At 37.6% G+C, this 25,432-nt stretch overlaps 2 protein-coding genes across 4 annotated transcripts in view; one reads left to right on the top strand and one right to left on the bottom strand.

Moving 5' to 3' along the window:
- Positions 1-25,432, top strand: part of RALGPS2 (Ral GEF with PH domain and SH3 binding motif 2) — a 114,395-nt gene that overhangs the window by 50,947 nt on the left and 38,016 nt on the right. For all 3 annotated transcript variants that reach the window (XM_053949986.1, XM_053949985.1, XM_053949987.1), the window contains exon 8: positions 2,436-2,562. In XM_053949986.1, coding sequence (XP_053805961.1) covers positions 2,436-2,562 — 127 coding nt within the window. The remainder of the gene's footprint in view (positions 1-2,435; positions 2,563-25,432) is intronic.
- Positions 4,940-24,101, bottom strand: ANGPTL1 (angiopoietin like 1). Its single transcript, XM_053949988.1, has 5 exons — positions 23,770-24,101; positions 16,445-17,300; positions 10,682-10,875; positions 8,947-9,217; positions 4,940-7,984 (listed from the first exon to the last, which is right to left on the bottom strand). Exons 2-5 carry the CDS (start codon positions 17,268-17,270, stop codon positions 7,797-7,799), a joined length of 1,479 nt encoding a protein of 492 aa, XP_053805963.1. The 5' UTR covers positions 17,271-17,300; positions 23,770-24,101; the 3' UTR covers positions 4,940-7,796.

Raw genomic sequence — 25,432 nt, 5'->3', positions numbered from 1 at the left:
CCCCCCCAAAAAAAAAGCCATCCTGAATGGTTGGAATCTAAAGTTTAAAGGAGCCATTAAATACTTGCTTGGTAATCTAATGTTCCTAAAAAAGATGAAATTAATGTCTTTTGACTGTATGTCTGAATTTGTCTGAAATTTGTCTCACTCATTGCCTGCACACACTCTGAACTCTGGAGAATGATAAGTGCTACTTTTAATGTGTGATTTGCCCCATTCAAAACTTGAGAAGAATTGTGAGCCTTTCCAAGAAAGTTCACAGAATAGAATATTCAGCTTCTCTCCATTTAATGTAAAGGAATTCTAGATGACCAGTGAGGGTTTGGGCAATAAAGCAAATAGTCATTAAATATGTGAAGTAGGGTGAGCCAGCATCCTGAGACCTCATCTCTTCTTTCTGGCATTTCAAAAAGGTTGTATTCAGTGCTGGCACACTACAGCTAGAAAGCCAAGAGCAATTTAGAAGGCTCCAAATCCTTCTCTGCTGCTATAAACTGTCAGCCTTAGCTTTTATTGTCTCTGCATATGTACAGCTCTTTACTATTCTTTTCATCCAAGAGACAGAAGAAGAAACATTATTTAAAAAAGAAGCAGCTCCAAAACTGAAGGACTAAGACTTGGGCCCTCACAGAAACACTTTTAATGTGCTTGGCTTCTCTGGGCTTTTCTCCCTGAATGCAGGAGGTGGAGGCATGGCATGGATTGGCTTAGGATCACCAGGGGAAGTCATGCAGGATCAGCTTGTTACAAGATGATCCAAGGAGCCTGAAAAGATACTTCAGACTTGAATAAGAGTGTGCAAGTCAGCATGGTTTGAGGGAAATACAGTTCATTTCATTTGAATTTGAAAATTATTGTATGTTAGTCTTGTCTTACTTTCAGTCTGCAAAACTACAAAAACCTTTCAGACATTAAATGATGGCAGAATGTTTTAGGGTATTATTAGAAGCAAGCTAGTCTCGGCTGATAAAACTGGAACCAGTTTTGAGAAGATGAACTTCAGAAGATAAATGCCATGTTTGAGTGGTTGGAAAGGTGTCATGTCAGTCTGCTGCTTCCTTCTCCTGATGAGTCTGCAGTTCTGATGAATGGAGATGCTGTTCATTTGAGTGTTGGAAGCAAACTTAAATTAAAGATGCAAATTAATTTCTGGAATGTCAGCAATAAGTATGTCTTGGGAGACAATTCACTTTCAACTAGTGGTTTTCTCCTGAAAGTCAGTGTTTAGTTTGTCTGTCCTCAAAGTAATTCCTAATATTCTTCTTATTGAAGATACAATGATAAACAATATTAATGCCAGTCAAAAAACAGATGACAAATAAAAATGATGCCAAAGAACACTGTCCTTTCACAACTACAAAGGCAGAATTACAAATATTCTGTCTAATGGAGTTGTAACTATGAAATGATAATGAAAGAGACAGATATAGGAAATGGAAGGAAAAATAAATTATTTCAACAGTGAATTTACAGAAGGGAGACTTCACTTCTGTCAGGCTCACCTAGGTTGATCTTTAACTGATGTGAAAAGGGAATATGCATAGAAATTCAGTGATCTGACCCTTGTAATTGTATTGTAGGGGAAAAAATTGTGGCTGGGACTTGAAACACTGAATCTCCTTCCATATTGCTGAGTGGGAACATCTTACACCCTTTGTTAAATTCTGACTCTGAGTTGAAGTGGAGACTTTGGGACAGTTTTGCAGCAGCAGTTCACCAAGATGTTTGGAAAATATTTTTGATTACTTTTCCCATCTCTCCCCAAAGAGAGCCTGGTTGCTGTTAATTCTGTAAAAGGAAGGGATTAGAGGCAGGAGGAATGGATAATGAAGGAGAACCATGACTTTTAAGTTTTCTGTTCAAAGTGGACAATTCTGTAATATTATGAGCCAGTAAAATTGCCAGTTGGCAGATGAATACAACTCCATGAGCCTTCTGTAAAAAACCATAGATAAAATCCTTACTCAAATCCAAGATACAGCCCATACTAGCCACTGTGAAGAGAATTGACTCCATCCCATTCCAAGCCAACACACTTATGGATAATCAGATTGAAAATGTTACTGGCATGAATACTGCTGATGTGGATTGCAGTTGTGATGTGTGTTAGCTAGATTTGTTTTTTGATAATTTACATTGTTTCAGAAGGATCCTCCAGGTTACCAGCATTTTTACCTGCTTAATTTTTAGAAGTATTTTTGAATTTAACACCCAGAATTGTTGCTTTTCTTTACAAACTTTCTAAGTGCTCCTCTTTAAGGAGTAAATAATGTAATTTTGAAGCAGTTGAATTAAAAAAAAACCAGAAAAAATCAGCACACCAATAACAGCAACAACAATGGGGAAGTGGAAATCTGTGCTTGTAAGGGTAAAAGAGGAAATCATAATGATCAAACTTAAACTCATCTGGTTTGCCTTCTTTTTTCTTTGCCTAGTTACTGAGTCGGAAGGATAAAGCCACCTTTGACAAGCTGGAATATGTTATGAGTAAAGAAGATAATTACAAAAGGCTTAGAGACTATATCAGCAGCTTGAAGATGACTCCCTGTATTCCCTACTTAGGTAAGCTGTAGCCTATTTCTCCCGTAATTACACAAGCTAAACACCATCTTTTAAGCATTCAGGAAACAGTGAAGAATCTACAGCCCAAGGTGATTCTGAACACTCTGTATGTGGCAGGACAGAACCTCAAAAAGAAAATACCTCTTAAAGGTCACAACACTGCACGTTTTACATCCTGTATCAGTTTTCTAGGAAACTATTTTGCCATGTGTTGTACAGATACAATGACTTCTGGAGAAGTACTTCCATTGTTATGCCTGCTAGCCCTCCTAAATACTTGACTGTTCTAGTAATGATGGCTTTTAAGTTATGAGAAGCTATAAATCACAAGCCTCTGAGATAAATAAATACAGATCTCAGAGTTTGGAACATGGCAAAATCTGGAGATATTGCTGCATTTTGTATACACCAATGTGACAAGAGAAACTAGGCTGTTATAAGTGACTCAGCCTTATGGAGCAATTATTAGTAAATTATATTCCTGTGTATCTAAAAACTAGATAAATGCATTTAATATGTGTTGGTTTTGTTGTCAAGCTAATTTAGTATTACTTAAACTAAACAGACATTAAAATGGTAAGTGTGCTCTTTTTAATGTAGCTTTTGTTTCATGAGATGTTGGTAATCACATAAAATTAAGGAACTGTGTATCCAATTCTTTGCAGTACTTTTGCAGATAAGTTGCTCTTACACCTGAATTTAAGATGAGCTCTTGTGATTGTTAAAGCCTATTAAACTGTAGTCTCTGTTCCTGAATTTTGATACCTTCCTTTACTCTGCTAGACTGTTAACTTTTCCTGGATTAATTGGTTGAATTTTACATGCTTGCTACAGAAATAGAAAAAAAAGTACTTCACAGTGGGGGACCAGATTTTAATGCCCTGTTATGCTTGTCATTCAGGGCCTGAATTGAAAGGCACAAAAAGGAAACCAAGCATTATGTAATGTGATGAACCATGGAGCTTTCCCATCTTGTGTACATGGATAATACAGAGACTTGATAATGCTCTTTACTGTGACCTGCTGTAGTTAAAGCATGTGTTGTGACCTGGTTTCATGTGTTACCAGTTCTTATTAGTGACATAAGGAATGTCCTCAAGCCTTTTTTAATTCTCCAAAGGAATAGTGAATTCCCAGTGGTGCGCTGCCTCTAAAATTAATTCTGTGTGGTTTAAAAAGTGGCAAAAAGAAAAAAATTGCCTTGAACATTGTCATGCTAAATCTGGATCCACTTTGGAGGATTGATAGTTGAGTCCAAGTTTTCTCATTTGATGAAAGCTTTAATCTCTGCTAAGACCTGAGTAGATTTGTTATTTCTTCCATTTTCTTCCCAAGGCATTTTTACTAATGTAAGAGTCATTTGGAACAGAAGTGACTTAAATTGCTTGTTTGATTTACTGTTTTAAGCTTATCAGTTACAGGTTACAATTCCTAAAGGGAATTCTGCTATAAGATTCTGTAAGGGAGTAGTGCTGCTCCTGGTTTAAAACATGTAGGAGAGCCTACCTAGAAGTCTGCAGATGGAAATGGTGATCATGGCATGTGCAGGGAAGGGATTCCTCAGGAGGACCATTCCCTCTCATGGTAAAAGGAGGAGTGGGGGCTTCTTCACTCCTGGTGGGGAGAGCCAGCAGCTGTCACGCTCCCTCAAAATGCTCTTTGGAAGAGTGTAGAGCATCAGACTTGCCGCACAATTAAATTTGCCATTGCAAATCCCCTCTAGAGGAGCACTGGTCATGGAGACCTCTGTTTGGAAGGTCACAGAGAAGGTGAGCATATAAAGGAATTCCAGCTGCAATTTCAAGGATGAATGTTTCACCCTTATGCAGCCAAATACCAGATGTGGGTATAGGTGTTTTTTTTTTTTTTAATGGCCATCTTGGCATTATAAGAAAAAGCTGAAATGCTTTCTTGGTGTAGGTTTTGCCAATAGGAGCAGAGCCACAGAAGTACAGATTGTTTTCTTATTTCCACAGCTTACTCTCTGTGGACAAGATAAGGATGTGCTTCCACATTTAACTGGAGGGAGGGGAAATAAAAATGTTTCTTAGCTCCTTGCAGCAATGATTGTGATGTGATTCCAGAAGTCTAGAAATGCAGGTGGGAGCAGCACATCATCAGTGTGGACTCACCTACTTAAATGTGGGTGTGAAAAGCTGCAACACCAATAAATATGTTCAGCAGCAGGCCCTTGATACACAGTGTGGGATATGTTAACAGTGTTGCATCACCCAGACAACTGAAGCAGCCAGAGCAAATGGGAGCTATGTATGTGATGTTATATTTCACCTTAGAATAAAACCCTCTTCTCCAAGGGAGTCTCATTCCAGAGTTCTGATCCATTTGAGATTGCACAATGAAAGAACTGAGCCATATCTTGAGAAGTAAGATTTTTATTTAACTAAGCAGTACTACCTTGTGAGATATTTCTCTTATAGCTGTCTTTGAGGAGTGATATCCAGAAAGAGAAAAGCTGAAAACAGGTTATTAAGTATTCATGTGAGGAATATTCAGCTGCTTCAGTGATAGTGCTTGCAATAGATTTTGGAAATAGATGTGAAAACTGTGTTTCCAGTTTTGTACGAGTTGAACTTTCTTGAGGTCTCCTTGGTTAAATTTGGACTGATGGTAGAGGAATGGTGAAGGCTTTATCCTCCCCAGACAGACTGCTTCTGAATGCCCAGGGCAAGAAGCCTGAGGGATGCTACAGGCTCTTTTGAAAATCTTTCAAAAGAAAAGGCACAAGAGAAAACACTGAACTTTTAAAGTCATTCACCCTGCTTAGAAAACTCGTCCCAAAGGGTACAAACTGATAGTTACAAGCAATTGAAAGTGAATTATTGTACAGAGTATGAATCAGTCTGTAGAAGACATTCTATGCTTTCCTTCCTCATAATCTTAAATTGGCAACTTAATTAAGTCTTTCCTTTCAGAGCACAGCATTTGTACAGTCTGAGGTTTCTGGGTGGATTTTGTAATAATGTTTAGTTAATGTCATCCTGCAGCTTTAAATTGGGGAAAGCTCACTTTTTAGATGTCTAATATATAAGATTTAATTAAAAGGCTGAGTGCAAGCTAATTTGACTTTGGGGTTTCTGCAAAGTACACCTTTCACTGACTGCACTGAATAAACAAACACTATTACTGTTTTTGTAGCAGGCAAGAGCTTCATGGGGTAAAATACACTCTCTGCCAAGGAGAGGAAATCTGCCTGTTGAATAAGCTAAAAGCTGTCAGAAGTGATCATTAAAGGAATGTTTTGGAGGGCATTTTCCTTTTTTTTAAGTTTACGTGAACTGCTCTTCTATCCAGCTACCATAGAGAAAAAAGGACAGGCTATAAAGAGTCTCAATTTTAAGCATTTGCAATTAAAAAATGTTTTGCAGGACACTCAGTCAATGAGGTCTGTATGATATTTGTAACAAACATTGTTATATGAAGAACAATTTCAGAATTGTAATCATAAACATTTGTGTCAGTTAAAATTCTTGGAATTTGGGCATGGAATATGCTGGGACTGATTCCCCACCACTGCCAACCCCAATTAAATATTGGTGGAACTGGCTGGCTTTGATCTCTGACCAAAGATTTAACTACAAGCCTTGCAGCCATACATTATCAATGAAGCTTTATCTCTGCTCCAGAGGGTGTGTTCTGAAAGCGAAATGCTGTTTTTTCTCCTCTGAATTACATACAAGGCTTTGCATAGTAATTGATATTGGCTAATTTAACATAACAATCATACTAGATTATTCTTTTAGCTATTATGGTTTCTTATTTTAAATAGGAACAAAGTTCCTTACAGTCCTGAAGGCACATATGGGTTGCTAAACAAACACATTGATTACAGTTCAGAACAGCATATTCAGTTTTACATCATATAAAATTAAATCAGGCAACCTGTGTGGCTATAAGTGCAGTTATAAAGTAATTTTATATAACAGGAAGAAAGATTTTGGTACCTAAAGTGAATGTTTGGTTGTATCAGATTTTGGGAATATCTTGTTTTGAATCAGTGTGTGGTATAGCTTTTGTTAAATGTTGGGAAAGTATTTTCTATTTAATTTCTTAAATAACATATTAATTCCAGTGGAAATCTGATACCTAGAAGCTAAAATTTGTTGTAAACAGTATCAAAAGTTGTATGGATGTAAGGGAAGGGAAATGTATGTGTCATAAGAGCAGCCCAAGTTTGGGATGTCAGGGAGAACACACTCAGAGCTGATTTCTAACCTTTGTTCTACTGTGGGAGCAGAAAGCTGTGTTGGAGGAAAACTTCTGATATTCAGGGATGACTGTCTCATATCTCAATGACTATGTGTGAATGCTTGGTCAGTCCTCATCACTCCTAATTAGAGCAGGGAAGTGTCAAGTCATTATTTTAATACCAGAACTTTCAGTTTTGCCATTTAAGTTCAAAGTTTAATTAGAAAGCTTGAATATGGAGGTTGAAAGTAAAAAAAAGTACCAAATAATTTGATTGTCTCAGGTTTATCCAAAATTTCATACAATTAATTTTCTTATGCAAGGAGCATTTTGCCTAAATTTTTACAGAAGGTAGGACTTGCAGATCTTAGCAGTGTAGAGAATTCTGTAAGAAATTTTGTATAATTTTTTGTTTTGTTTTAAATTTGCCTCTTCATTTTGAAATAATTATTTGTTGCAAAAATCTTTCTCTGCTGGCAAAGCTAACATGTCTCCAATTTTTTATGTAGGTTCTTGGAGTAAATATCAAACAGTAATGTGAAGTCATATTTTTCATTGAAAGTAATACCAACATTTTTAAATAAATTGTTAAATAACTAATCAATTTTCACATTAAAGCAAGACAATGTCATTTCACATATTTACATTTAAGGGTCGAGCTAACCTGAAAAAGCATAAGCTTTTTGAACTCGAAAAGCTTGTATCTTGTCAAAGACCTGGAATTTTTTACCAGTTTTGACTGTTAACATCAAGCATGTTGATCTTCAAAAAAAAAAAGATAAATATGCTTTGCAAGCACAGACATCTGCTTTTTTGAATGTGTGTTTCAAAAAAACACTATCTGTCACAGTAGACAAGGGTCCTAATAAAGGAGGGGGGAACATGACAGGGGAAAGAAGACAGGAAAACTTTAGACCTGCTTTTTGCAGGGGCAGATTGTGCAAAATAATGATTAAAAAGTAATATTTTATTTTTCTGGAGCTCAAACACTGAGAATTTTATATGGGAGCACTGTGGGGTTTTCCTCCTCAGTCTATTGGTCTGATCATCATCTGAACTGCTTTCAAGGAGTAGGAACCACCTCGGTACTCAGCCCAAAATATTCCATCCTGGTACTTGCTCCTGTAATGGCCCCCTCGGTACCAGACCCCGTTGAGGTTGGAGTGTGCACACGCGTTGTACCACCAGCCGCCCTTGTGGAAGTGAGCACAGTTTCCTGTGGAACAGAAGGACAAGGGTGAGCTTCAGCTTTAAGCAGTACAAATGGAGGTTTACTAAATGTTTTCATATTGTGGCTTATTCACAGAGGCCGCTTGGAAGTACTTCATAGCCTGTTGTGGTCACATCTTGCTGTTCTTGCTAAATTATGAATTCTGTTGTAACAGCAGTCATTGCTGGAGGGGGGGTTATTGACATGGTCTTTAATGTGACAGCTGAAAATGAAGGAGAGAACTCTTCTCAGCCTGCCAGCACTGCTTGTCCATGAGCTAGCACCCAAGGAACTTGGATTATGTGCTGTTTAGAAATACTCCAGTGGAAGCAATGTGAGTTGATAAAGCCCCGAGCAGCATGCGGGGCCACAGTTCCACAAAGAGTTGCTTGTAACTTATGTTTTTACTGTTATGGGCTTGTCTAAGAGTTTGCAGGATTTGTCCAGCTTTATGGTTATTGACAGCTGAGGAAAGGCAGTTGAAGTATTGCACTCTCCAAGCTTCCTGTTACTGCAAGGGAAAAACTGGAAATGAGAAAAAGAGAGCTTTAAGGAGTGCAAAAACGAAATGATGGGCCCCTTTCTTAAGTATTGGTACACAACTAAACCTCTGCACACTTGCAGTTCCTTTCATGCTCTTCAGAGGCTTTAGTTCGTGGTGATTCTGTGGCAGCAGCACTACTCAGACATCGCCATGAGAGATAATCTGGTTGCAGTCACTTGCAAGTGATGAGCTAAACAGAAAATTGCTGCAGAGCATTGTCAATGAGGGAGATATATTTTGAATTTCTGACAGATGTAGAGCCTCAAAGGGGGCCCTGCCAATGTGGTTTTTATGATAATTGACTCAAATTATCTTCAACAGGGTTATTTTATCAGAATTTACACAATTTTTTTGTCCTATCCTGTGATGGTGTCACTGATGGAACACACTTAACCACATTTCACAGCCACACAGCTTTGCTTACCTGAATACATGTCCCTGTCCCTGTCCAGTGTTGTGAATTGCTTTCCATTGTGCCATATCATGGAGTCTCCAGCGTTGCCCTGGTACGTGCCCAGGCGCAACCGGTAGAATTCGCTCTCGGGCTCCAGGCGGAAGCTGCTGTACTCTGCGTACACTTTCTTGTTGCTCCAGTCCTCCAGCTCAATCAAGAGTCTGTAATTATCCTGATTGGTGAGCATGTAGATGTTTTCCAGTCCCAGCCAGTACTCTCCATCAATGTTCCCAAATCCTTTCTGTGCAAAAGAAGATCGGAAGGTGCTGTTAGCTCAGTTTTCTGTGTTTGTTAAAACACTCATCAGCAGGAGTGTGATAAACCAGTGGAATTTGGGTACTGAAAGCCTTTAAACTTCTGAATGACTTCAACCCATGCATTTAAGTGCTTTATTTTGCTGCCCTGGGACTACTCAGCTGCATGAGATGCTGCCAGCACCATTAATGGTGGCAAAACATCTCTGTTCTTGCTGTCCTCCTCTTTTTAAGGTAAAGGAGGGGAGAATAGGGAAACTGAAACAATATTTCTTGACAAAGCTAAGGGGATTTGTAATAATGGGTGAATCAAGCAATTTTGGGTTGTAATTCCAGCTTGAAAAAGGTATTTGTGGATCAACAGTCTCAGTGTTCAAGGCAAATAACTTCTTGTTGCTTCTGCATTGCAACTAGTGTTTTTTACTGTGAATTTAATTACCCTATTCCTCTGTGTTCTTTACAGGATTTATTAGAAACTAAATATAAAGACATCTTTTCTTTCAAATCACAGACTACCAGTACAGTAGCTGTGAAGTGATATTTCCTGTCTGCTTTCACCAAGTAAACCAGTGTTGTTAGTGTTTGGTGTTGCGTTAGGTTCAGAATGTTTATGACTGCTTTATAAGGCACTTCATAACTGCCTTAAAACATTTTATAGCATTTAACAACTCCAAAACCAACTATGTACTGCTCCAAGAAGTAAAGACTTTGCATAATTATTTGTTTGATTGATTATTGAATAATTGTTTTAGTTATTATTGATTTAGGAATTAATATTTTAATCACAAAATTCCAAGAATGCAAGAAGCAAAAAATCCTCATGTTAATTGTGTCCTATATGTAATTATTATTACTGTTATTATTACCCCAATCAAATAATTTTCAAATTTCCCATTTAGCATGTAATTCCCCCAAAGCAGCATCCTCTTGTCATCCTAGACATTCTGCCTGCTAGTGCATAATATCATAGTAACACACAGCAATGTGTTTCCTTTCACCAGCCTGACATCTTTAGGTTTCTAACCTAAATTAATGGAAGGAAATTACTTCCTTTAGTTCATTATTAGAACTATTTTTAAGTTGAGCCCCCAGTCCAGCAAATCTGTTCATGTGCTTAAATGAATAATTTCACAGGCTGAGTTTGCTTATTCATAAGGGAGACAAATGAAGCTTTACAAATACTCACTGTAGTTCTCAGTGTTAATAAAAATCATGTGTTCAGTTAGAACTTTGTAATAAATAATTTCCCATCCACTGTCTAACATAACATGTCTTCCAGTTGTGTTGTGCATTACAAACCCAGGCTGTCTCAGACAGGTTGGTTCATACAAAGTTAACTGTGCACAGAGGGAAATGGGACATTCTCACTGAAATGTGTTTGCCTCTAAGGGGTGATCACTCTTTTCAATTCTCTTTCTTTTCTCACTGATTTTCTGCATTCTAGAATTTACCTTGTAGCTGTCCCAGTTCCTGAAAAAGTTGACAGATCCATCTGTTCTCTTCTGGATAACTGCCCATCCTCCAGGGTCCAGGCTGTTCTCACACCAGAGTTGCATTGGCTCATTGCTGGTTTTGGGTTTGATCATGTAAATTCCACTGTTGGCATGCCCAGCTTCCCTGGCTTCTTGGCAGTCTTTGAATGGACCTTTTGGGAAAAAAAAAATACTGTAAGCCTTCAAGATTGGTTGCAGTTCCCATTGTGTTAGAATATTTTGTAATTGAAAGTCAAGAATTCAATTATGGTATAAACCTACCATGGAAAACAGTGCAAAAAGTTCCTGTCTGAGATTAATTGCATATATAAATAAACATGTCAATATCTTATGTCCATATATTTTGGAACAAAAATTTTGTTTTGCTAAACAAAATAATGTTTAGCATAAGTAATGGACTTTGGTTACCAACACCTGATTTTTTGTCTGCTGTGGCAAAGATTTATACTCAAGATCTTGATACTGAGAAACATTATGATTTTTTTTTTTCATTAATTTTTTCCTTCATTTTCTGGCACACCAGTTTGAAACTGGTAGAAGTAAAAACCAAAAAAAAAAACCCAGGATACCCAACCAACCCTACCTATTTCTGAATATATAAGTAGTTTGAGAGCTGCTGTAAGAAATACTCACTGCCAGAGTCTACAGACATGGAATTTAGTCAGAGAGAATTCTTATGCTGCATAATTTTCTGCTGTTATGTACTTAGCCAATTTGAGGATTAGGCTGTTAACTCTGGATAGGACTCTTCTTAAGTTTTATGTGTCAGCCTGGTGTGATGTGTGCAGATGGATACTGATGAAGGAAATAAGCAAGCAATGGAGAGGGATTTTTGAGCAACTAAAAGGACTCACATATTTGTTCTCAGGGCTGTGGTTGCACAAAATTCCTGTTGCTGTTGTGAGTGCTGCTTGAAAGCTCTGTTTTAGTCCATGTGAATGGTGGTTTTACAAATAATACTTAGAGAAGACCATCTGGTAATTTTCTGAGAAAGATGCAGCTTATGTGTCTCTGAAAACCTTGCCTAGTTTGCCTTTCAGTTTCGGTAATGTTTTTATTTTCTGCTTTTTAGAAAAAATCTTGTTTGTGTGTCATTACTGCAGTTGGTTTAGAGAAACTGGTAATTTACTAATGAAAAGCAAAGTGTGTTCTGATGACTAGTTAGTGGTGATGCCCTAAATGTATTTGAAAACTCAGCATATCTGAAAATAAACTACAGCTTTCCTCTCCTTCTAGAGGGTTTATTTTCTCAAATCTTCTTGGAAATTCAGAGAGAACCCATCAGTCACAGAAACAGCTCATGTGCAAAACAGCATAGAATAAATTTGTTGAGGTTATTCTTTAATCAAAAGTAGAGGCTGAGGGAAAGAGACTTCACTGCAAATTAAGCTTATGTGACAAAAGCAAGCTGAAAATCACACTTTTCCTAGATTTTCAGGTAGTAGTTGCAACTTGGACAAGTATATAAGTAGCAAGAAATCTGTAAAGCATAATTAGAGGTAATGAAGCTTGTGTGTCTAATGAGGAGTACTCAGAGCTTGTGGCTGTGACAGGAATGTCACAGGCACTGAGCCATTCCTGTAAGTATTGCTGCACTGTCAGCATTGGGATGGCTTTGTCATTCTTCCAGTGCAAACACTGACACCTTAGGAAATAAACCCTGTAGCTTTCGGATACAAGTGCTTTTTTCCCCTCTTGTTCACAATTGAAATTCCCAGAGTTTGTCCAGGGGACAGATAATTTCCTGGAATAAGCTGGGTCTGATTCCCCTTCCTTGATCTGTCTGAGGTAAATTTGGGTGCTCTATAACTGAACAGGGATGTTGTTTCAGAAGTATTTTTGTAAAACAATTATTGCTTTAGGAAAAGTAAAAACAAATAAACCTTATATTTTGTAATGTTAATTGAAAACTAAGAATAGTTTAGTTAGATCTGCTGTTATATGGGTGTTATCCCACATGATTATTGTTGGAGGAGAACTTGAGCACTCATTTTTCCATGAGAGACCCAAGCAGATGTTTGGGGTCATTTTAAATAGTTTTTAAGGGAGATAGAATTGTACCAGTGTGTTTATGTAGTACTTAGATCACTTCTGGAGTTCAGGTGGCTTTATGTTCACAGGATGCAACTCATCTGCTTTGATGCTCAGCTTTCTCTGTATGTATTAACATAAATTAATGGTAGAGGTAAGAGACTTCTGCTCTGAATGTAAGGAAATCCAACATATCCCATAATTTTTGGTGTATAGCCCTGAATCTTTTAACTGAAGTAAATTCTTTGTTAGTTATAATTATTTCATGTTCACGTTATAAGAACTGATCTTGTTCAGTGGAAATACTGAGGTTTGTGAAAGTGAGATTCTCCACAGTGCTGGTGTGGGTGGAAGTCTGATGAAAAAAGCATGGTTTTCTGTTTAAAATCTTACAGGTTTTATAGTTTATGTAAGTAAGTACATACAGTTTATAAACTATATTTTACATATAATTTGTAAATATATAAACTGTAGTTTATAGTTTATGTAAGTAAGTATCTCATGCATATCTAGTCTTTTGTAGCAGTCTGTGTACATATGTCACTTAGACAGTGATAAGTCAGAAATACTCTGAGAAGATGATCTGTTAAATATTTCACTTCCAAAATTGTGGCTTAGATGTATGATTTAGTGCAGATCACATTCTATGCTAAATTAAATGAAGTAGAGAAGGAAAGAGATTAAATATTTTAAGTTGAAAGTTTGATAACTTGATGGCTGAATCCCTTTTTGAGATGCCAGATGTTATCTTGAGCAGATGATACAGTGCTTGTGCTTGTGTAAGCTTCATAGAGAGGATTTTGGGGGCATTAGTAGAGGAAAAGTCCAAAATAAAATTGGACATACAGTAAAAAAAAGAAGCTATTTTGTTAACCAAGAGGTATTAGAAATTATTGTATGGGGCAGTGTCTAGTTTTCAGGTACTTAACTAACTTGAAACTACATTTTGCAGATATAGTGGCAGTAATTCAGGGGTTCAGTGGTTATTATTCCAAATGTTAAGGTAATTGTGACAACTGCAATTCACAGGTATGTCCAGATCCAGGCTCATTATCCTGTCTGTGACCACATTAACCTTCCTCAATTTTTAGAGCAATTTTTATACAAAATAACCACCATACTCAGAAAACAGAACTTCATCCTTTTGTTCCCCATATATTTTGCATTTTACTCTGCACTCACAATATTCAGATACACATTGACCTTTCTGACCCATCTGCTGCATGCAAGTATTTGTGAGGAGGTGCAGGTATTTATTCTGACATCTGTCTTTAACAGGCCTATTTCTAATTGGGACTGGTTTTCATTGTTTTTTTTTTGACATCTTTATACATTATAAAAAATGTTTATCTTTTAACCATAAAGATGTTTCTTCTATGACATAGTTTTGATTCTGTGCACCATGAAATCTGTTTACCTTAATTTTAAAAATCAGAGATAGTAACTGGGCGTTGTGTTGGAATGTCCAAATTTTGGTTTTGATAACTGATGCTCTACCCATTGTAGCAATTCTCAGCCCTCCCTTTCCCAAGCACTGCAAGGAACACTTACACTTCCAACTCAAGAATCTAGTATTAAAGGAAGGTGAATAATGTTACAATAAGCTTCCTAAAATTTGTGTTCTCTTCCAAAAATGGATTCAAATTCTCAGCTTCTAGGGGTAGAGGGGTCAGTGAACACCAGTGTAGATAATTCTGAGGATAATACTTAGTGCTGTTGCCTCATTTTGTACGTGCAGCAGGCATGTATTGATTGAGAAAAAGATGTGTTTAGAGCAGAACCTGGAAGCGAGGGTTTGCTGGGAAGCAGGAAGTTGTGGCTGTTTTTAGAATTATACTTGTGCTGTCTTACCAGACATCAACGCAATGCTTTGATATGAACTGTTTCCTTTCTGTCATGATGTGCCACTGCAATTCACATGACATCTGGCATTTTGCTTGGGCTCATGCCTGAATTTTCTGCAGACCTTGAATAAAAATAGTTGTTCTTTACATCAGCAGCTGGTTGGGTGTAATGCTGCAGAGCAGTCACAAATGAATGTTTGGCTTCATCTTAGGAACCAAGTTCAACTTTCAGCTGTGACTAAAGGCAATTTGAAAGAAACAAAAACAAAACAGCCACCTAAACCCCAAATCCCTACCAAACCCTTTTGCTGTGCTAACAGAAGCCAAGAGCAAGCACTCAAAGGGATGTCTGAGAAAAACTTGTTTTTCTGAATTCTTGAATTTTTTTTAAATAGCGATTCTGTCAAAATTTCAATACAGTGAGAAACATGATAGAGTTCAGGGCGGCTTATAGGTAGTTAATTGACTTGTCACTAATTTTGATTCCTGGTGATACATGAATTTTTCTAATTACCTAAAGAGTGTAACACGTGAAGATAGGATACAGTCTCCTGAATGTATTTTCATAATATTTATAGTTTTAGTTTAACTTGCCATCCCCTACTGACAACAGGTTACTGGGAGTGTAGTTACTGATTTTAAATTTTCAAAACTGAGTGCCTCTAATTGGATCCAGCCTTGATTCAATTATCCTTTCAAACTTACCACTCCTGAATATTTCAACTAAACACTTAGAGACTCATTGCATGACTGTGTTGGTGGATTTAGATGTTCATTTTAAAGCAGGTCAGAATGGAAGGATAAAAATTCTTCTAGGAGAATTTTCTTCTGACAAATGTTAAGTATAAAGGACAAAAACTTGATGTTATTTAATTTGTTTATGATTAATTAGTTCCTCTTATTCACTCTTGCCAGCTACTGTAACATGTAGCTATTAGGCATCATCAAAGAAATGGATAAATGTTAGAAAGTTTATGCTAATACTGAATTTTCATCTTTTCATTACTCAAATCAGCTGCAGAGAGAAGCCCCAACATTTTGTGACTTGAAGATGATTATTGTTCAGATGGTATTTATGAGTATCAGCCATTTCAAGAAATTCATCTTAGGGAGGTTTGGGCTATTTGGCAAACTAAAGCTTTCCCTGGGAGGTGGAAGGGGGAGAGAAAATCAAGAGCAAGAACAAACTCTACCAGTGCTTTAAATTCTTCCTTCTGTTTCTATGGTCGGGTGGTGGAACCCTGGTCAGTGAGAATTTCAGACTTTTTGTGCTGACAGGCACTGACCCCCAGGAGAACACTGCATGTGACTTGAGGTCATGGAGAAGGCTTCCAAAATGGAATGACAGAACTGGGATTGTGGGTGTGAATAGAAGTGTGCAATATCACATCGTGGAAAACGTAAGAGTTTGATGTTTTAGAATACAGTAATATATAAAAAGTAAGATGGTGGTTTTAGGGCAGAGGCTGGTCCTTCTTGTTCACTTTCCTCTCCATGGGTTTGGGTGGTTTTGTGTAACTGGATAAAAAAGTCCACATTGCGGGCATGGGTGGTTGGTTTTTGGGTCAAAAGTAAAAATAATTTAGGTGTCATTTCTTAATTGGACGGTTTATCCTTAAAAAGCTTGTAGACAGAGAGATACAGTTCCGTTTTTAGTTTGTTAGAGTGAAGTGCTGTAGAACTCACAATAATATAATATAGATAAGAACTAATAAACATCTGAGTCCAAACAAGAAATACTGTCTCACACTTTTAATCCTGACCCTGGCAAAAATTCAGCAGTCAGAACAGTTTCCCTCAGAAGTGGAGAGATCTCAGGTTAGATAAATAGCGACAGGTAACTCACCCTCGTTAATCAGAGCCAGAGGTGGCACTCTGAAAGGACTCTTTGTGGGAGAAGTGGCGGGGTCGGGTGGTGGCCGTACGTCTCTGTCCCGGGGGTAGCCCGGGTCTCGCTGGATCTCGTTGCCTCCCAGCAGCACGGGAGTGTAAGGCTGGCTGTTGGGGATGTGCTGGGGCACCACCTGCACGAGGGGTGGGGACCCGTGGGGGTCCTGGCGCGAGAAGATCCTCAGGCACTGCTCCTCCAGCAGCGAGATAGTCACAGACTGGTTGTTTACCAGGTCAGTTAGCGCTGCGTATTTTACTTCAAGCTCCTTGTATTTTGTTGCCATCTTGAGCATTTCTGTTGTAACATTAAGGACTTTGTTTTCCAGCTGGGAAAGCTCAAGCGAGTTGTCGCGCTTGCGAATTATCTCGTGCAGGAGTTGCATGTACAATTGGGTCACACGAGAGTTCATGTTCCGACTTTCTTTCCTCAATAATTTGACTTCGTTCACGATGTTTCCGTCCACATCCACCACCAACTGCAAAATGTCGATCTCCTGCTTCTGCTTGGACAGCACATCCTTCAGGTTCTCGATGTCCATCCTGGTGACTTCATCTTTCCTGTTCCCAGTGCCTGGGCCATTTGTGTTCACGCAGATTGGCCCTGTGATTTTTTGTTCTGGGACCAGGAAGGTGTAACCACATTTCTTCCCTTCCTCTCCCCCGTCTGCTGCACGAGGCTGCCGCTGCTGGGGTGTCTTATTTGGCGTGGATTGTTCTGTACAGCGCCCGATAGACAGCAGCAGGAACAGCAGGACACCCAAAGTCCACTTCAATATCTTCATTTTAAAGAAAGTGTTATGACTGTCAGGAGCCTGTTGAACAGATAAAAGATAAAGTCATTAAACCAGAGGCATAACTAAAGCTTCTGGACTTTTAAACTGCCTAAACTGATGGGTTTGCTTGCCTTGCTTGCATGTATGTAGCCAAACCTCTGGAATCTCTTCCTTGGGCTTAGATTCCATTAGATTGGCTGGCTGTTTTGAGCAGGAAACACTATAATTTAGATACAGGATTTAGTAAAGGAGTTGTTGCAATGGGTTAGTTTTCAGAAACATTGTTGTGCTTAGATTCTGTGCTACACTCCATTATCAGATTGCTCAGAACTGTGCTCACTGCAGTTACCTGCACGAGGTTATGGGACATGGAGTGCTTGCAGAATACCTTCCTGGAAGGGAAGTAGGGAGATGAAATTATTTATATAAATGTTGGAATTTGAATTGTGTAAGCTTTTCTGCTCCTCCTTTAGCTTTATATACAGATATATATGTGTAATTTGTTAAATAGTATATACATACTGATTTATATATATGCTCATTTTTCAAGTTTATATATACACAGTTTTAGTAGAGTTGAAAAACGCGCCTTTTGACTATTTTTGGACATGACTGTTAGGCAGGAGATTAGATATTGTTGCAAACATCAAAAATTACTTATTCAGGTGATTTTGAGTTTGTAAGGAAAGCTTAGAACACTTTGCATATGTGTCCCTATTTCATTGCCTTGAGATGAACATTTAGAATTGTTGTCACACTATTTTTGTATCTTTGAGAACATCTTTATACAAATAATGCTGAAGTATCAGGTGTGTTGTCATTATAAATACCATACTGAAGTGTTTCATTCCTTTAAAGAAAACTAGGAATTTCTTTTAACTCTAAAGAGTTAAAGTGCAGTGAGAAAGATCTGGGAATGTTTATTGAGACCTGGTTTTTAGCTTCAAATATTTGAGATTATAAACAACGGTAGCACTTAAATAAGGAAAAAACCTTTCATTTTTTATGGTTTGTTTGCTTTGTGAAGCAGGTCACTCTTCTTATCTCAGCTGTTGATCTGGCTTTCCTTTCCAGACTTCTCTTGCCAGCCTTTGGATAGCCTTTCAACAGTGGCCTTTGGATAATTACGAAGAGTAATACAGTAAGAGCAGGGAAAGTTAATTATCCTTCTGTTCCTGCTAGGTCCAAGTTGAAGCGCATTTGGCAATCCTGACGCAGTGATCCCAGAGGAGAAGCAGAGCTGTGCTGCTTCCTTTACATTCACATTACAAATAATAAGGTGACTTTTGGGTCAGGCCCCTTTTCCCAGTTCCCTTACTGGCTTTAATATTATTGCAACAAATGGTGTCTGCTCAGTCTCAGGAAACCTGTCAAGTCTTTGTGTTTTGGCTTCCCTAAGAGCAGTGGTTACAAGCTTTAAACCATGATGTACATGCAATCAGGAGTTAGAGCTAGGAATCCTGCTTAAATGTTTGGTAACTTTTTGTCTGATGGTTGTATTGCAAACCCTGCTTCCAGAAGGGGAAGAAAACATGTTTAACATGTACTAAAAATCCTTTCTTACCCTGGATAAATGGAGGGAGCACATGAGTTTGAAGAGTTTATTTTAAAATACTTAGCTTAGTTTGTAGTAATGTATTTTTGTGTCTACTATCAAAAACAAAACTTAATAGTTTTGTTACTATTTCTCTGATGAAATGGTAACTTCTGTTTAAAGAAAAAAAGTTAGGAAAAAGTATCACTTTTCTGCAGAGCTGGTTGTGTGTTTTTCTTTGGTAATTTCAGACATTTAAAATATTAATCACTTGGACAGTGATCAGATTTGGTAGTTCATTAGGTTAAATGTTCACATGCATCATGGGAAGTGCATGGGAAACTGGTCTATGTATGGTTTCTAATTTGACAAAGATGAGCTGAATTAATTGTCTGAAGTTTAAAACCTCTTTGCATCTCCTAATTCGTTTTTTGATACTTTTGCATTTACTGTTTGCAGATTGAGGGATACAGATTTCATGGCATATGGTTGAGGATGAAGCTGTAGTACAAGTCCAGTATTTTGCTGTTTTCATAGTGTGTAATAGGTACTTCATAGTCCAAGAAAGTGAATAAGAATTTAGTTCTTGGGAACTTTTAAAGACCCTACAGGGTTACTGAAATAATGAATGGCTGGGGATTTTTCCCCACAGCAGCACATTTTCCATCTGAAATTCATAGAACTTAAATGAATCTTTCAAAACAAAGAACTTTGCAACACAGTCCACATTCTAGCCATGTATTCTGCTGCAGTCTGCTTTCTGCATTTCTTTTAATATTAAATGCGTTCATTTTGAACTTTTACCCTTATGTATTAAAGTTTCGAGCTCTGTGTCTATACATGTGCTGTCAGACCATTAAATGAATTAAAGGGTCTAATACAGCATATCCAAATCCAACAGCTGCATAAGATTATGGCCTAGAATTTGAAATTCAGAAATACCTTGTAGTAAACTGGGACATTCAGATAAGCAGGGATGAGTTCCTTCTGAGAATCTACCAGGTAGGGAATGTATACACTTCCACTGAAATGCTGATGTTGAAAAAATTAAATGTTTTAAAATATTCCTTGTCAAGTTTGAGCAGCTTAATGCCTAACTTGTTATACAATAATAGGTTCTGAGCAAGATATTTACCTGGAGTTCTAATCAGCTTAGAAGGAAATGAAAATACTGTTTCAGAAATTTCCTGATGTTCTGGGCAAGCAGCTTAAAAAAATAGGAGCTGTTTATCCAAAGTATCCCAGAATGATAGCCTAATATGTAAGACCTAAATGACAAATTAAAATTAGAGTTGGGAAATAGTTTAGGAGTTTTAGATCAGACACATTTTGTCCTGGATTCCTAGGTTTAGGTGTTTAGGTAGTGGCAGAGCTCTTAGGAGACAGCTGAGGCTCAGAGATCAGCTCAGGCAGAACCAGTCTCCAACCCTCCCAGCAGGTTTGGAGTCACCTCTGCTGAGTGGGGCTGCTGGTGCAGACCTTGGAAATGCAGCAAGTATTTTGTGATTACAGGTACCATTGCTTTGAAATACATTATTTAACTCTTTATCAAATGTCATGGTTTTTAAATTAGAATAAACTCTCATTTCAGCTGGTTCTATCATGTTTCTGTGCCACCCAGTTTTGGGTCTCAGATCTCTGTAAAGGTTTTATTATGTATGTTCTGGCCTGCTGATGTTTTATAGCTTCTGCAGAAGAAAATGTGCAGTTATTCACAGCAACACAAGCTTCTTCATCAGCTTGTCAGAAACACTCAGAGCTGTAGACAGGGCTTCAATACCATTTTATATTTAGTGCCATTTCTTCTGATTTCTTTCTTTTTCCAGAGTGATCCCTGTGCAAAAAAAAAAAAAAACCCAACTTGCTTTCAAAATTAGTTTTTGATTTATTACTTTAAAAAGTGTTTAAAGGTACAAAATTCCAATTTAAAAGAGCAAAACAATCCAGTAACTACTCTTTTTAACTGCTGTAACACAGACTGTGTTACCCCCCCTAGAAATACTGTTGTGACAAGTACAGAGTGGGGATGTGGGGAAGCTGATATATATTTGGCATTTTTTAGCTTTCTGCACAACAAACTATTTGTTCTTTGTTGTACTTCTGTGACTCATGTTCAGCAGGATGTAAAATTTGGAAACACACAACACAAACTAGAATCTGTTCTTCCAGAGCTGGCAAAGGCTCGTTCTCCCTGGGCAGTGTAGGGTGATACGGGTGAATGTAACAAAGCTGTTGCAGATAAATGGGAATATAGGATTCCTTTAGTATGGAAAATGCAGTATCAGTACTTATCCTTATTCCAAATATTTATTAAGAGAATATGGTCAAGTGATAAATGCCAGCAGTACCCTCTTACGTGTAACAGGAAGAGAAATAGACTGGGTTCTTTAAGAAAGTAAATTACAGTTCTGAGACTAAAGATGCCCTGACCATGATACCAGCTAATCAGGGAGCTCTGTTATTGATGTTACACAGACTTCATTTTCTGTTGAGCTTTGCCTTAGCAGCTGAAATCAATAAACCCAGCTGTGTTCCCCTATGTCTGCACAGGCTAATTGAGGATTTTTGTAGATTTTTTTTTTAGCTTAAAACTGTGTCCGTGACATTAGAAGGAATACTAATGTGGGGAAAACCCTTTTCCTATAGGAGAAATGTTCCCATGGATTTCAGTATGTGTCTGTATTTAAGTTACTTCTCCCTGTATAAACAAGTGCTTTTCTTGCAAGTCCCTCTGCCTCTGCTGAAATAACAGGATTATTTTCAATTGTATTGACTGGGATCCAGGAATAATATGTTCTTGGGTTTTGTTCATCAGATATGTGATGTATTGAGTCACAGAATTCTGCTTCTCAGAGATTGCCATGAATCTGATTCCTTTTAGGAAAGGCAATCTAAAAATCTTCAGGGGGTTTTGAGGTTGTCATAGAAAACATGCCCCTTTTAAAAATGATAACTTCTTAGAAATTCTCCACAGAAGAGATTTGTTAATTTTGTCATAGTATATATTCTGAAAGCTCAGCAAAATTTCATGGCATTTCCACATTTTTTGGTGAAGTTTTTTTTAGCATGGGGGTTCCTTTGCATTTGTTGGCAGCCACTGTGTGTGTTTGCACTGTTTGAACAGGCAGGTACAATGCAGTGGTGCATTTTGTGTTTGGAAATGTGTGATTTTGGGGCTCCAGAGTTCTGCTTAGAACAAATACTGAAGATATTAAGTATGCTTGCTATAGGAAATTGTACTTCATGCATTGGTATATAAATTTTAAGGACCAAACCAATAGGGCACATTACAAAAAATAAAGCACAATAAAACAGTAATTAAAACCCAACAGAGCCATGTAGTTGCTGCTAAAGTTTAAAGGTTCAGAATTTCCATTCTTTTTAGTAAGATCTTTTCAAACTTCAACTAGGGTATTTTTTTTTTACTGTACTTCACTTCATTCTTTTGGCAGCAGCATAATATTAGTATTACATTTTTTGTTTTAAAACATACATTTCAAAATTTGAACTCTAAAGTTGGAAAGTAGCAAAGAAGAGAGAGTTAAAACCTTGTATACAGACAGTTTATTGCTTTAAAATTATTGACTCAGCTGTTTTCATTATTGTGGAAGATTTAGGAATTGTTCTAAGCAGTGTAAATCAAACCCTTGGCTGTTGATGAATGAATGGAGCCTGGTGGCCAGAGCACATTATGTGCTTCAAAGGGGGGTTGTGTTGTTGTTTAGATGATTCTCCTCCTTATGTAAATCAGCACAAAAGGGTAGTAAGGAAATGGGCTCAAGAACTTGGAAAGGATCCCTCTTTCTTGTTTATCAAGGCTGCTTCAGACTTTTTTTTCCTCTGGTAGCTACTAAATCTTAAGTTTGTCTTCTGTAACACTTTGTCTCTCCTTTTAGCATCAGCCCCTTCATTCTCTCTTACTGTGTCAGGCAGCTCTGAGTTCATAAATGCAAATACATTGCTGAAGTTCATTTACATTGTTCTGGATTATTTACTGTATTTTAATTTCCAAGTCAGCACGAAGAAAGTTTTCTCTGCTTTTCCTATGTATAAGCAAGTATTTTTTGGTTTTCATCTGTACTTTTGTCTTCTGTTTGTAAACAATTTTGTTTGAATAATTGATTAGCAGCAGCATTCTTCTTCCTTCCTTCCTCTAATGAACTGTAACAAACTCCTCAATTTTCCATTTAATGTAGTGTTGCTTTGTACACTGCATTTTGTGTTTATGAAATGGATCTTTATTTAGAAACAAACTGCAGTTCAATTGAGGTACAAATAAGGAAGGTATTTAGTGCCTGTTGCAGCAATATCTTTGGATTTTCAGCTGCACAATTGATTGTGCTACAAACTTGATTATGTTCTGAATCAGTGTCTGACTGGCTTCTTGGTTGGCTCTGGGACTCAGGCAACTTCAACTCCTCAGAAGTACCATAAATAAAAACATACTTGAAACGATAGACAATGATTGCTACTTACAGATGTGCATTGATTTGCTTGGGACTTTTCACAGTGGTTTTATTGAGGTATCCATTTTCTAGTTCTAGTAATGCTAGGTCTATGCTCTGGTGTTGGGTGAAATCCAGCTGCCCTGAAATCGATATGAGTTTTGGCTTTTGCCTTCTGGTAGGATCAGAATTTCACATGAGTATGTTCACAGTACCCAAATTACATGCTTAGCAAAGAATCTGGTAGTGCTAATTTTCTGTAACTGTAGATAACAATACAGCTAAACAACCGAAACTTGTTCATCCCTACAACTGGAACAAGTTAGTCTGTGCCACTATGCAGTGCCTTTTTAAAATTCTTTCCAAAGTCTACCAAATGCCACAAAAATGAGTCTTAATGTTAGTTGTCAAATGTTTCTCAGGCTGAGAGGGATTTGTTTCTTCACAATTGTATGTTGAGGGAGATGCATGTAGCATTCAGAAATAGCTCAAAATTAAATTTGTAAATAAGAATAACTTTAAAACTTACCAAGAAATAAAGTCTTCCAGCTGGTTTGCTTCTGTGGCAGATGGAAAATCCAGAGGCCAAATTGCTTTTGCTTCCTATATTACCCGATGGTGTGGAGTGTTAATCTGCAGCTGGAGCTGAAAACTGCTTTTGTCTTTCTCTGTTAGATCCAAGCTGTATTGAGGAATTGGGTTTCTCCATACGATAACCAAGCTAACTGATCAGTTAAAAAAAAAGAAAAAAAGTAATGCTCCAGTATGCGTTATTCCAGGAGAGAGAAAGAGATGTTTTTTGAAACCGCAGTGTTTAATTCTCACATGCAGAAGGGATCTAACCAGCTACAGCTGACCCAGATTCCATATACATCACTTTTGGACAGTGTTTTTTTAAACAAACACACGCTCGGCTCAGCCGTTCAGCCCACCTATGATGTCACCGTGAGCACTCAGAGAGCAGAAGAAACTCCTCCTTCGGATTTCCTATCCATACCCTCCAGAAAAGGAGGGGGTAGGGAGGCTGAGAAGTTAGGAACAAGGAAAGATTGTTTGCCAGTAGAAGGGAGGTACCATATGGCAACGGACTGTGCAAGAGTTCAGCAAGCAATTACAAATCAAACATTTTTTACTATGCTGTCTAAAGATGCCTTTCAAGTTATTACAGTACTGGGCTTCATTTAGAAGAAAGATTCTTTCAGGCTGATAAAACTCAATTTGTGTTGCTGGGAATAAAAGGGGCAGCCTGGCTGGATGCAACAGGAAAAATGAAGCATTTGTAGTCTAGAAGAATGTTCAACAGAATGTTGCATTCAATTCTTGACGTTCACTTAATAAGAAACAGTTCCAGTTGTTAAAGGCATGAATTCTCCAATACATGTGGAAAATGTTAAAACTCTGTGTGTGATGGTTTTGGGTAGGTATCAGAATATTTGATAACATCTGACTGCTGTTAGAAGTAGCAAAAGCCATAGAGATTACGTTCTACAAGAAATACAGAATCTGGGATTGGTTCTGTCCTCCATGCTCAGCCAGCACTTGAGTGCATTCAATTTACTGCCATTGATCTTTCTGGTTTCTTCACAAAGGCAGTGTCAATTACATTTGAAAGAGAATTACCCTTCTGTGCTTTCAAAATTAGTTTAGATTTCATAGAAATGCATCCAATAGGTTTAGAAAACAGCTCTTTACAGAAGACTTATTTTTGATTTAGCTAAAAGAAAAGATCAATACAAGTCATTCAGAGGTAATTCTACAAATACAGTGGTTTATAAAATCCTGCATAATAGTGCAGGTGCCTGTTACAGGGAATTTCCTTATATATAGTTAATAAGAATGATTTACTTCCTTCTGTGGAAGACTGAGTGGGTTTGGGATTTTTAAGGCTTGGTAGGACATGGGTAGTAAATTCAGATTCAGGACAGCTTATGCATATTAGGTAGCATAGCAATTAAGTGCCACTACCTGATGTTTTTGATTATCCTTTCTGTTTCTTAGCAAACTGTTTCTAGCAGAACAAAATTAAGAGATTTAGTAGTATATCAGGTCATGTATAATACCTTTTTATTCACTTTTTTATATGTCACCTTTCAACCACAAGTATTTTAATTTGTTTCTGTGTGCGCACACACGTGTGTGTGTGTATGTGTGTGTGTGTGTTGGTTTTGGAGGGATGCCCAGAGTTTCCCAGC

The sequence above is a fragment of the Vidua chalybeata genome, chromosome 9, assembly GCF_026979565.1.
Source record: "Vidua chalybeata isolate OUT-0048 chromosome 9, bVidCha1 merged haplotype, whole genome shotgun sequence".
NCBI lineage: Eukaryota > Metazoa > Chordata > Aves > Passeriformes > Viduidae > Vidua > Vidua chalybeata.
Note: the sequence above shows the minus strand (reverse complement) of the source record. Positions and strands in the feature narration are given on the sequence as shown.

Bases quoted from the DNA above. Each gene is read 5' to 3' on its own strand.
- ANGPTL1 (XM_053949988.1), bottom strand. From the start codon at position 17,270: ATGAAGATATTGAAGTGGACTTTGGGTGTCCTGCTGTTCCTGCTGCTG. The intron at 9,218-10,681 runs GTAAATTCTAGA...TCTTTTGCACAG, and splicing joins GGAACTGGGACAGCTACAAG to AAAGGATTTGGGAACATTGA. The intron at 7,985-8,946 runs GTAAGCAAAGCT...TCTGTTCCACAG, and splicing joins GGACAGGGACATGTATTCAG to GAAACTGTGCTCACTTCCAC.